Source organism: Durio zibethinus, chromosome 14, assembly GCF_047325235.1.
Source record: "Durio zibethinus cultivar Kanyao isolate XHJ-2024 chromosome 14, ASM4732523v1, whole genome shotgun sequence".
Lineage (NCBI taxonomy): Eukaryota > Viridiplantae > Streptophyta > Magnoliopsida > Malvales > Malvaceae > Durio > Durio zibethinus.
Window position 1 is genome coordinate 12676642 of NC_143175.1, and position 12752 is coordinate 12689393.

Genomic DNA, 12752 nt, shown 5'->3' on the forward strand with positions numbered 1-12752 from the left:
ATATAAGGGTTCACACTCCTTCAACTTGTGAGGCACCTTTTGTGGGATAAAATTATGAGGTTAACGAGTTAAAGCGGATAATACCTCACAAGTTAGTATAGCCCGTGACGCCTGACATGTCTCTACCCATTCCACGCCATAAGGGACCAAATCCCTTGTTGGTTCCTCCTACGAGGCAACAAAAAAATTTCACAAATAAAAACCAAAGATGACAAGAACATGGGGAGGAGGCCTTATACCTATTTCCACCTCCTAGCCTCGCACCAAGCCCCAAACACTCCCATACAAGACTCTACACCATCCTAAACACTCCCATATAGCTAGGCACCGGCCTTGGCTTGTGCTAAACCATCTCCAAGCTTTAGCTTGCACCTACTTAAGATCCCATCACCATTTTCCCTCGGCATGTGCCTTCATCATCATCTCCTCTCCTACCGATAACAACCCCTCTGTTTCCATACAATCAAACACCAATCGTCCCAGACCAAGCCCAAAAAAACTAGCACCTTCCCTTTTACCCACCAGTCTCAACCAAGACCTTGACCCACCCTTTTACCTATCAAACCTCAACCCTGTCAACACAACCTAGGCCGCATCAGCCACTAACCAAAACCACTCTTCAAACAGCCATAGAATTAGACCTTTGTCCACACCAAGGCTTTATTCGATTGTCTTCAAGCACCCAGACCCTCACCTCAACCTCACTCCCAAACCAAACACCAACCCAATAACTCTTTCGCTTGCATTACCTCGATCAGACCTTACCCTGCCAACTACCTACTGCCTATCGCAAAACCAATAGTCCCAGAATATTTAACCACTACTAACCTTTTTCAAAATCCTCAAGTCTTCATCAACCCACACTAACGTAAAAAACCTATCACAAAATAAAAAAAAAAGCAAAAACAAAGCAAATTACAATTTTCCTTATAAGGTGGAATTTAGCACTAAGAGCTATTTACAAAAACAAAAACAAAAAAAATAAAAATCAATCTTAGCTTACAAAAAAAAAAAAAAAAGGAAAGAGAAAGGAAAAAGAAGGAAAAATGAAACAACGATGGCATATGCAATGATGATAATGGCTCTTAGAATTGGTGGCTAACAGCGAAAAAAGAGGCATTACGGTGAGCTAACATTAGAATTGGGCATAGTTGGGGTGGAGGCACCTGGTTTTGGTTTCTTTTGAAAGAAAGAAAGAAATTTTTTTTAATAGGAAAGTTGAAATGAATTAAAAAAAAAAACTTAAGATTTTATATATAAAAAAAATGAAAAAAAGGAACCCGGCATGTTAACCCGATTTGTGACTAAGATCTAACCCGACCTATTCTTGACAGGATCTAACCCGCGATCCAGACCCAACTCAACTTCTGTTTGGGCATATTCCTTTTGCTGGACTCGTCTTTGTAGCAGGTCACAAATAAAACCTAAGTTCAGCCCACCTACTTTGGATTCTTTTATTGAATTGGATTAAACCTAGCTTATGGTAAATTTATTTTAATTTAACCTATTTACTTATTTATTTATTTATTTTTCATGTATTTTTTATTTAGATAAATATTTAATTATTTCAAATTGTTGATAAACAATAAATAATAATAAATATTTTTTTTTGAAATTATGTTTATAAATATAACATAAATAAAAATATTATTATTACAAATTTTTCGATGATGGGATTTAGGGAAGTACTAGTGATTCTTGATAATTTTTTAGGTAAAAAAAGATTTTTAAAAATTATCAAAGTATTAAAATATTTAAAAACTCTTTTCAATATTAAAAAAATAAGTTTTAATATGTAATAATCACACTTAACAAAAAAAAAAAATTAATGATAACTAATATTTTTTGTTTTCGAATTCCTCTAACACCTTCAAAATCATTATGACACCAAGCTCTAGCTACATCCCTGATTTGTCGTCTCCATCCTCATCATCATATGCCCACGAGAATAAAGAATGTGGTTAGAAGGTTGGTAGGGCACAAATTCGATTTAGGATGCTCAAATCTATGTGATTAATAAATAATTATGCATATCATGTTTACTATCCAACTTGTTATTCCACTTTAATCAATGTCTCCTTGTCTCTATTCCCCATCCCTGAGGCTGAGGCTAAAGTTTAAAGCTTGAAATCTCTTTGTTATATTCATGATTGCCGTGATTAGCTACTATTTTTACCTTTGTTGATATTCTCAATTTATTATGATCAATCATGACATGAGGTGATTAATTAGAACTAGGAACCATAATTCTTTTCTTTGGCCCGGTCAAAAAAAAAAAAAAAAAATTCAGTACAGAAGGTAAATGCCAAGTCCATTTAACTAAATTCTACTTCATTGTTTTGTTTAGTTGTATGGACAAACAAAAACGCGTCAGTGGAGGGACCATTGAAGAACATGACGGGTATAATCCGGTAAAGTTTCAATGGATTTTGACTCTGTCCATATATGTTTGTTTGCATATAGCCTGCCAGTTGGCTTATTAATCTTACTGTTGCATACGTTTATGCGGTGACGGATCATGGCAGCATTCTCGCATGCAGGGCCTGATTTTGTGTTGGATTTGGTTTACCCCATCCATGAAGAAACCAAAAACGATTGTATCTGTAAAACACTTGTGCAAAAGAAAAAAATAGGAATCAGTACTTCCTTGTCTGATTTCAATTACAAATTGTTAGTTTGGTGAGCAGTTTCCCTCAAAAGTCAGGAAAAAGTGCATTTTAGCAATAGATTTTTAGGGTATGCAATCGAGGAGGTGAACTGTCCAGCATGAACAAACACAGCTTGCTATCTTGCATCTAATCTATGGTTTTGCAGCTGAACTTTTATAATTATTTTTTTTATTCATAGGCAATGATTCAAATGATGAAATTTGTGGTTTGATTTAGCTCGTTTGCTATTGGCTGCTTATCTTTTGTCCTTTCTTTTTATGCGGTCAATGTTCTTCTATTGTACTTACAATTTCCAAATGAAACCGTGTTCGCACCAAGTGTATACATGGAATATCGTAAAATTGAAAAGGAAACCCATGAATGAAATATGCATGTAAAAGTGATCATTTTTACATCCCATGTGCTTTTCATGACTTTTCTTCTGCTGTTACTAACAAAATTTTGGTCAATACTGCATAAGTTGAAGTCCTCTCCTCTGGAATTCTGGGTTTACACCTGTTTCTATTTCCATCACATAATAGTCTGCTTCACTAAGGTTCCTCTCATCACTAGTCAGTGCTCAGTAGTCACATACAATTAAAATCATACCTATTTTCTAATTCCAACATAAGCTGGTTAATCAAGTTTCTGTCATCGACAGCTCTCTCTCTACTTTTTGACTCAAAACAGGAAGGCCATGGAACAATGATTAGAGACATAATCCTGTGATTATACATATTTGGTCCGTTATCGAGTGAGTTAATTTATTTTATTAACATGTCACATGCATGCAGCTGCAGATCAGATCCAATTCTCAAATTAATCTCATAACTGGCCATATTTTGTTTTTTGATTAATTGTCACAATCCTCTTTTAAAATGATTGGATATACATAAGATGATTTTTTTCTTCTATTTTGGTACTTAGACCATAGCATTTAAATTTTAATTATTGAAATTAAAAATATAATGGTCTATCAACATATTATGTGATCACGTAATTTTTTGCAAAAATGATTTTTTTGGAGACATGTAAATAGTTCCTAGTATATCTTTTTACTAAAATGGAATTGTTGAGTTTGAATATTCTTCCTTTCCCTTTCAAATTAATGGTCAAAGGATATGCATAAAAAAACATGGTCCAATGGCTGGAGACACTCCTTCGAAAGAGTTGTTCATCCTTGACTTGTTCTTAATTCTCATGGTTGTTAGACAAGCAGCCAAAGCAGTCTCGCTAGCTTAGTTTGATAAGCTTCAATTGACTACTGCTGGACTGACCATAGGCCTTAGCAAGGTTGAGCCTCTGGCACATTGAAATTGACTCGTAAAGAAACGGAGTCCAAATGAAAAATCAAATATGCTTCTACCCTTTTTGAATGTCATTTTCTAGGAGCCAAAAGACTAATAATTTGAGAAGGATTCCCTCAAGTTTCAAATTGGAAATTGTCTCAAACACCTAACGACTTCAGGAAAAATGAGAATGTTGTACGTTTTGAATGACTTGTGAAAGTGTTCTGCCTCTTTTAAACTCAATATCATGATGGCTAGTCAACTTTTAAGTTTGGGAAATCCATGTGCTCCAATCGCATTGGCTAGATTAGGTCAAGTTCAATGACCAAAGCTGGAAATTGAGGACCATGAATATTGCAATTCCTTGGTGGTAGACATTTTCGCTTTCATGAAAGGAACTAGTTTGTGCAGTTTGGCAATATTATTGACTGTCGATATTCAATCATAACATATTTATACGTGCCATGGACAAGACCATATCTTACATCTTGTCATGGGAAAGAATTATGTCTAAAGATTGTTTCCACCCTTTTTGCCACTGCCATTGGCTAAAGCTCACTCAATCTTCTTGGTCAAAAATTCATTTTTCTTTTTCTAAGTACTTAGCCATGAGCTTCAACACAGGCCCATTTTTTGCTTAGTTTTGTTTTAAAGTCTACCAGGAGGCCTTTTTATACTCAAGGTATGGATGGTATTGGTCTGTACAGATATTGTAATTAAATAAAAATCTATCAACAGGTATGCTAGAAAAAGGATTTTGGGAGAGAAGAGAATTCACAAAATCTTGGCACCTCCATTAGTTGATGAAGTGAGAGACATTTTCTTCTTTCTTAAATGAATAATAAAAAAAGGTTTTTCTAATTAATATAAGGGATATATTAAAAGTGTTTTAGATACACTGGTTTTTCAATTTAAAGCATGAGTGAAATTTTATCGAATATAATCAAATAGACTATTATATGTATGTATGCAATGACAGGACGGGATATATAATATAAAGTTAAAACGCCAAAATTCATGATAGGGCTTCAAACCCCCCTATGAAAAGTTTGGGAGCCACCTATTTTTGTAAGTTAGAAGCTACAACCATTAATATTAACGTTGGCTGTGCTTAGTCTTGGAAGACATATATGGTGTCCACGTGAAATGGATAGAAATTAGAAGAAAGTTGGAACCAAGCAACAACACATGTTGCTTCAGGCTTTACTTGATTAGCCAAGTATGCATTCAATTAACACCATCTGGTCTGCATGAGAGTCATTTTGCAAAAGGATAATAATAAAGTTGAAGAAGGCACCAAGACCCATTTCCACCGGCCTATAACTTCAACTTTCTTTACGAAAATAAATCAAAAGATTATTCAATTAATGCACACCCGTTAGATCGTAGTATGATTATAAAAAAAAAAAAATTGTCGTTCATATAACTTATAACTTAGGATACAAGAAAAGAAAAGTACTGATGAGATTTCATATTTTCTTTTACATTGAGAAGATTGAAAAATTATGTCCTCCTTAGGGATTTTCTATCTATGAAAAGAAAAACCCTTAAAAAGGAGATTTATATAATTAAACATAAAATCATTTATTTGATAAAAAATACATCATTTAAAGTTACAACTACAACAACTTAGAATTTAATTTTGTGGTAAAAAACCATATGATTTGTTGTTAAAATATTAAAATTTTAATTTTAATAATCAAAATTCAATTTTTGATAATTCGAAACAGAAAAAAATTTTAATTTTGTATAAAAAACGAGAATTTTGTATAGCAAAAGCAAAAGAGCACAATGCACATTGAGCCCAACAGACCATAAACTAAAGTTATTAGCTCCAGTAGCCACTAATGGACTATTTGATCCATTTGAACTTTTGGCCCAAAACAAGAGTTAAGGAAACAGCGTGGCTGTCTTCTGGGTTGTGGCACAAAACGGTCGATTCTTTCTTCAACCCAAATATCTATAATCTTCTTGCAGCTCTTATTTATTTTTGTGCTATATTAATGCATCATCTCCCGGAGCCTTGCTTCTTAATCCAAGCATAGCAGAGTGTCATTGAGGCATCCGTCCAACTAGCCCAAGGTGAGAGCTTTTATTTCATGACTATGGGGAGTGTTCAAATGTGTATCTTTAGTTTTGAAAGAAATGGAATTTACACCTCAGTTTATAGTCAGAAACCATTTTCTCCAAGTGGGTTCATGCATTGTTGGAGACCAACTTGTGGGGTTGCTTTATGGTCAAAGAATTCAAGCAACATGAAACGGAGGTTTGCTCTAAGAGTGGTTAATTCCGGTGGAGGGGTTCTTGAGAAAGAGTTCGAATTTAAGCCGTCTTTTGATGAGTATTTGAAGACTATGGAGTCTGTTAGGGAGAAGAAGCAATCTATGGAGTCTGTTAGGGAGAAGAAGCAATCTTTTGATTCAAACAGAGGCAATTCCAGTGAAAGATTAAATAGAGGCAAGTTAAAGGATGATTCAAAGGAGAAGCAATCTATGGAGTCTGTTAGGGAGAAGAACCAATCTTTTAAATCAAACAGAGGCAATTCCAGTGAAAGATTAAATAGAGGCAAGTCGAAGGATGATTCAAAGAGAAATTTTGGGGAGGAGAAAAAAATGTCCAAAATTGTTGAACACAATGAAGTAAAAATGAAGAGTAAAGGAGCTACCAGAACTAGAAGCCAAAAGGCATTGCTTCTAAAAGGTGAAGATGCTGATTTGAAGGTGAAGGAGAGAGATGAGTACAAGAATTTTGAAGAACCCAGTGATGAAGTAGATAAGCCACAAGTTTCACGAATGGGAATAGAAGAGAGAAGAAAAAGGTTAGCCAAGTTGTAAGCACTCTATATTATCTTTTCTTCCACTAGTCTTCTCTCTCTCTCTCTCTCTCTATATATATATATATATATATATATATTGTTTTGTGTTCCAATAACAACATTGTTTATATGAAATAGAGACAAATATGATTCAAAATTTAAAAGTGATAAAGAGAATGTGAAGTTGGTGAAGTTTGGGGAGTTTCCAGAGGAAGTCAAGATGTACAAAATGGGTAAATACAATGAAGTAAACACGAATTTCGAAGGAGTTAGAAGAAATAGAAGTAGAAAGGCATTTCTTGAAGAAGATAAAGATGAGGATTTGAAGATAGAAAGAGCTGCCTTCAAGAACTTTGAACAATCCAATGATATTGTTGATAAACCACCAATTTCAAAGATGGAAATAGAGGAGAGAGTTCTAAAATTAGCAAAGTCGTATGTACTCTATAGCCCTTTCTCTTCTTATCTGTAAGTTTCCTTTATTATGTTTGCAATTTGGTGATGTTACTTATATGAAATTATGATCAATCTCTTACAATCACAGGAGCTAGTGTAAGCTACATCTCTGTTTTTAGTTATCAATCTTGATTTTAACATTGCTAATTTGCCTATTTTTTGTTGAACTAATTTTCGTCCATCATTTATAGCATCTGTTTATTTGAATTGATCAAATGGCTTAATTGGAGCAAAATAGTTTTTAGACAAGGGTAGAGCTGTTTATATTTGCTTCAATTGTGTAAATACAGTTTTGGATTTATTTAAGTTTTTCTTTTAATAGGAGAAAAGTTGATATCTGAAGTTAAAAACATGCCAAAGAAATCTCATTTGCTTTCAGTGACTATTTCTGAAATCTTGATTGTTAACCCTTTTTGTTGTGCCTAGAATATATCTTAGCGAATGTCATTTGTCATCGGTTATACCATTTCCATTTTTTTCTTCTGTTAATTACCAGTTTGTATATTTTGTATCTTGGTCAGGTTTTGTAATGATCTCATTCATCTTGAAGTAGTTCACTTTTGACAGGTTGAATGGTGCAGACATTGATATGCCTGAGTGGATGTTTTCTAAGATGATGCGGAGTGCAAAAATAAAATTTACAGACTATTGGATATTAAGGGTGATCCAGATATTGGGTAAACTAGGGAATTGGAGGATGGTACTTCAAGTCATCGAGTGGCTTGAAAAGCGTGAGCGCTTCAAATCTCACAAGCTCAGGTGTTCTCCCTCCCCCAGCTCCCTTATTTTCTGTTATACATAAGCTTATATCTTTAGCATCAGTTTTATGCTCTACAAAGATTTGAATAAAAAAAAAGTGTTTAAAAGTTCTTTGTAATTTTGAAAATTTGAATCTTCATTGTGTTCCAAATTACTTCCAAATACCATAGTAGCAGTTTTTTTTTCCCTACATTTGCTCAAACACTGTAACATATTGAACTTGTTAGATTTAGAGTAGTTATAAATGTCTACATTTACTCAAGAGGAAAATTTAGCATTTTACTCTTTCTAAAGCATATATTGTACTTGCATAAGGTTTGCCGGGTAATCTTTATTTATAAGAAGAGAGACTAAAATCCTGGTAACATCTTATAATAAACTTATGATCTTAGCATTCATGTCTTCAAATTATATATTAATTTGAAATATTTGATGTCCTTGTTTAAACTCCATTAGCATCACTAAGAGCTCAAGAATAATAAGGAAGCAAATTATGATGCGTGAGAATGCTACATACTGAGAATACATGGAACTTATTTAAGAGTGTGTTTGGTATGGGATGATCCGTTTAAAAACCATTGTGATCTGCACTCAGTAATTACATTATCTTGTTGGGTAGCAATTTAGAAATCCTAAGTTGTAGTGATCTTAAATTATTGGGGTGATAAGATCACTGCCTTTTCCCAACCTAAAGGATGGGAAAGTTTTATTACCATGGGAAAGTAATTTTCAATATTATTTTTTGACTAATTTACCCTCATGAAAAATATAGTTAACATGACCCTGAAAAGCTAGCCACTAAAAATTTAAAAAACCAATTTTTTTAATTACTTATTCTAAAGAGGTTTTATGTTATAAACTTATATTGATTAGAAAAAGGATAATGAAGTTATTTAATAATTTTTTAGAAATTATTTTTATCAAAATTGATTTATACTTTGTAGTTTTCTATTAAATAATAGTTAACTATTTTATAAATTGTTGATTTAATAAGTATTAAATGTTTTACTTTTCTTGTAAGGTTATTTTGGATATTTTGTATTATATTATTTATTGTTTTCATATAGTACCAAACACAATGATTTAAAACATTAGTAATTTATAATATTGTATCAAATATGGTAATCTAAAATCAATGGTGATCAAATCAATTTGGTGATCTTATCACCATGTTAATTAGATCACTGCAGTGATTTTGAAAATGATATCAAACGCTATCTAAAGGGAGTGCTATTTGTTCATTCTTTCTCTTCTAACTTCTACAAGTTGTGTGCTACCCCAAAATGCATTGCTTCTTGAGTTTTTTAGAAAACCATGGTTTCTAGTTTCAAAAGAAAAAAGAAAGAAAAAAAAAAAAGAAAACCATGGTGTATATGTCTTTTAATTACATCTACCTTTATGCTGCAGACATATTTACACAGCTGCACTTAATGCACTCGGGAAAGCAAGGAGACCTGTGGAAGCTCTTAACATATTCCATTCAATGCAGGTAATTTACTTCAATTCTCGTTTATGTGGCTCATGAAATGAACTTTTGTTTGATTGAAGGAGGAAAAAGTTTATTTGATACTGTTCTTTTTTCTCTCTCGATTTGCTGTAGCAACAAATGGCTTCATATCCTGATATAGTCGCTTATCATTCCATTGCTGTCACACTTGGGCAAGCTGGCCATATGAGGGAACTCTTTGATGTTATTGATAGCATGGGATCTCCTCCCAAGAAGAAATTCAAGACAGGGCCTCTTGGAAAGTGGGACCCAAGATTAGAGCCTGATATTGTGGTTTACAATGCGGTGAGTAATACGTATTAGTATACCTAAATGCTATCATCTTCAAAAGTTGATTAGCTATCTTTGGTTGATTTTATGCAGTACTATTGGTGCATATAAAGAATTTTCATATTTTTATTGTGTATGCAGGTCCTAAATGCTTGTGCTAGGTGGAAAGAGTGGGAGGGAGCATTTTGGGTTTTGCAGCAGCTAAAGCAACAACATTTACAACCTTCCACTTCAACATATGGACTTGTAATGGAGGTGATTAAAATTAGAAAACTTAATTTAATGACAGGTTCAGGTATTTGTATTATCTTTTTAATTATAAAGTGATACAAATCATTTCATCATTTTGGATGAGCGTGTACTTTTCTTAAGTTTCAAGTGGAAGTACCTTCAATGTTTCGAAGTTTCTTGAAGATAACATCAGATGACATCGAACTAATTTTGTCTTAAGAACTCTTACAAGCAAGCAAAAAAAATTGCGTTAAGAATAGCAGTGTTTTGTTGCAGGAATGGGTTTCTACCATGGGTTGTCATGGCTATATTTGCTAAGATCACAACGTTACAACAGTGACCTATTATGCCTGATGGGAAATGACTTCTCTGAAGTTTGTGATATGATGTTGTTAAATGGATTCTCTTTATGGATAAAATACTATGACTTTTTTTATTTGTGTAGGTGATGTTTGAATGTGGCAAATACAATTTGGTTCATGAGTTTTTCAGGAAAATTGAGAAATCTTCTATTCCAAATGCTTTGACATATAGAGGTATTTATTGTAATATATCCTTGTCAGAGTTCCATTAGCTATATGTTTTGAAAGTTGACTTTGGGTTATTTTCAGTTCTTGTAAATACCCTTTGGAAGGAGGGTAAGATACATGAGGCTGTATTGGCTGTTCAAGGTATGGAAAAACGAGGAATTGTAGGTTCTGCTGCTCTATATTACGACCTTGCTCGCTGTCTTTGTAGTGCTGGAAGGTGCCAGGAAGCACTGATGCAGGTGTTGCTTTTTTATGCTTAATTTGTTTAGCACATTTGTTTTTTCATGCTCGTTAGTATCGAAGCAATTTCAGCTCAGGCCTTCCACATTTATTCTTGAAAAAGTTAATTATGAGTATTAGGTGCTTGAAGAAATTTAATTTAGTTCAGATCTGATTGCTACAAATATAATTTAGAATATGTCAAAAGTTTAGATGAGCTGAAAAGGATATTTAGAAATGTTGCCGGATCCTGAAATACATTGCTAAAAACTTGAGGAAGAATTCTTACATTGCAGAATTTTAGAGAGAAAAATTTACTCAGATGGTATTTTTGCAGGAAAATTGCAGATCATATTATCTTATCTCTTAACTTTTGAACTGTTTGTGGCATGTCTGGTGATTCCTAATTCTATTTATGGCTAATGGAGCAGTTTCTACGGGAAGGAAGAAGGGTCTGGTTTTGATAGCTTTATGAAGTGTTATCATCATTTATACCTTATTAAAAGCATGATAGCAGGGGTTTGAGAGAGAGCAGAAGTTTTCACTTAATCTTAAGATGAAGTCTTTGAAATTCTATTTCTTCAGGAAAATCGTTGTGCACTAATGAGGTTTCTGTTTGTTGTGATATACTGCTGTATATGAGTTGTGAGGTATGCATAATTGAAGCATGTGAACTCAATTACTTGTATCAATGAGCGCTATATCTTAAAATGCTATTTATTATGTTTAAATTTCTATAGATACGTGAGCTTCAACCTACCTACAAGGCTACAATGAACATGCAATGAACTGTTAAGGTAATGTCTGTTATTCGAGCAGAACATTTGCTAATACATTGCTGCACTTTATCTTTTACAGATTGAGAAAATATGCAAGGTTGCTAATAAACCTCTGGTGGTAACTTATACTGGTTTAATTCAAGCATGTCTAGACTCTGGAAACATTCAAAATGGAGCATACATCTTCAATCAAATGCAAAATTTTTGTTCTCCAAATCTTGTCACTTGCAATATCATGCTAAAAGCTTATCTGGATCATGGATTATTTGATCAAGCCAAAGATCTCTTCCAGAAAATATCAGAAGATGCAAATCAAGTCAACAGTAAATCTGATTATTTGCATCGAGTGATACCTGATATTTATACATTCAATATCATGTTAGATGCATGCATTCAACACAGGAGGTGGGATGAGTTTGAGCATGTATATGGAAGGATGTTGCATCATGGATTTCACTTCAATGCAAAACGTCATCTCCGCATGATACTGGATGCAGCCAGAGGTGGAAAGGTATGTATAGAGAACCTGTCCATAAAAAGAAAGTCACAAACAACGTTGCTTTAATATTTTCCCGAGGGTGAGCTACGTTACACTGTGGAGAGTTTTCTGCACTTGCTGGAGTTTCATGCCAAAATAAAATTTTCTATGCGGATAGTATTTAGAAATAATTTTCCTATGAGCTCTTTGTGAGTAGGCTATTGAGACCTGTTAATATTTTCAGAAGGAGCTATTGGAAACAACTTGGGAGCACATGGCAAGGATTGGTAGGACCCCTCCTCTGCCTCTGATCAAAGAAAGGTTTTGCATGAAGCTGGAGAAAAATGACTACGTTTCTGCTGTTTCATGTATTATCATCCATTCTTCGAGTGAGTTACAGGGATTCTCCGAGTCAGCATGGTTTAACTTGTTCAAGAACAATGCCTCTCGTTTCCAGCAGGAAATGATTGTTGGATTAGTTGATGAGGTGGAGAAGATTCTCGGCAAAACTGACTCGCCAAACCCAGTTCTGCGGAATCTTTTAATATCTTCTAAAGAATTTTTGAGTACTCATCTGATATCTGCTGACATCAATCTCACTGAAACTGTTTGTACGGTTGAATGTAGTAACAATTTTTTAAAATCTTGATCAAGTATGCCTTTTTTTATTTTTATTTTTTGATTGTTATACCAGTACTAATTTCATTATTTTTCGATTTATATGGCTTCTTATTGACATTTGAAGAAATCAATATAAATGCAAGACATGAG

At 33.7% G+C, this 12752-nt stretch overlaps 1 protein-coding gene across 2 annotated transcripts; it reads left to right on the forward strand.

Annotated features, from left to right (window-relative positions):
- The first annotated feature begins 5783 nt into the window (after nt 1-5783).
- On the forward strand, nt 5784-12655 carry EMB2279 (pentatricopeptide (PPR) repeat-containing protein). 2 transcript variants are annotated; one of them, XM_022887888.2, is made up of 10 exons: nt 5784-6755; nt 6891-7187; nt 7776-7967; nt 9375-9456; nt 9568-9759; nt 9886-9999; nt 10421-10511; nt 10587-10744; nt 11583-12014; nt 12226-12655. In XM_022887888.2, exons 1-10 carry the CDS (start codon nt 6037-6039, stop codon nt 12628-12630), a joined length of 2682 nt encoding a protein of 893 aa, XP_022743623.2. In that variant the 5' UTR covers nt 5784-6036; the 3' UTR covers nt 12631-12655. The 2 variants fall into 2 exon arrangements, with proteins under 2 accessions (XP_022743623.2, XP_022743622.2); XM_022887887.2 differs by having other exon boundaries at nt 5861-6767.
- Nucleotides 12656-12752: the final 97 nt, after the last annotated feature.

Bases quoted from the DNA above. Each gene is read 5' to 3' on its own strand.
- EMB2279 (XM_022887887.2), top strand. From the start codon at position 6,037: ATGACTATGGGGAGTGTTCAAATGTGTATCTTTAGTTTTGAAAGAAAT. The intron at 7,968-9,374 runs GTGTTCTCCCTC...TTTATGCTGCAG, and splicing joins TTCAAATCTCACAAGCTCAG to ACATATTTACACAGCTGCAC. The intron at 9,760-9,885 runs GTGAGTAATACG...TTGTGTATGCAG, and splicing joins ATATTGTGGTTTACAATGCG to GTCCTAAATGCTTGTGCTAG.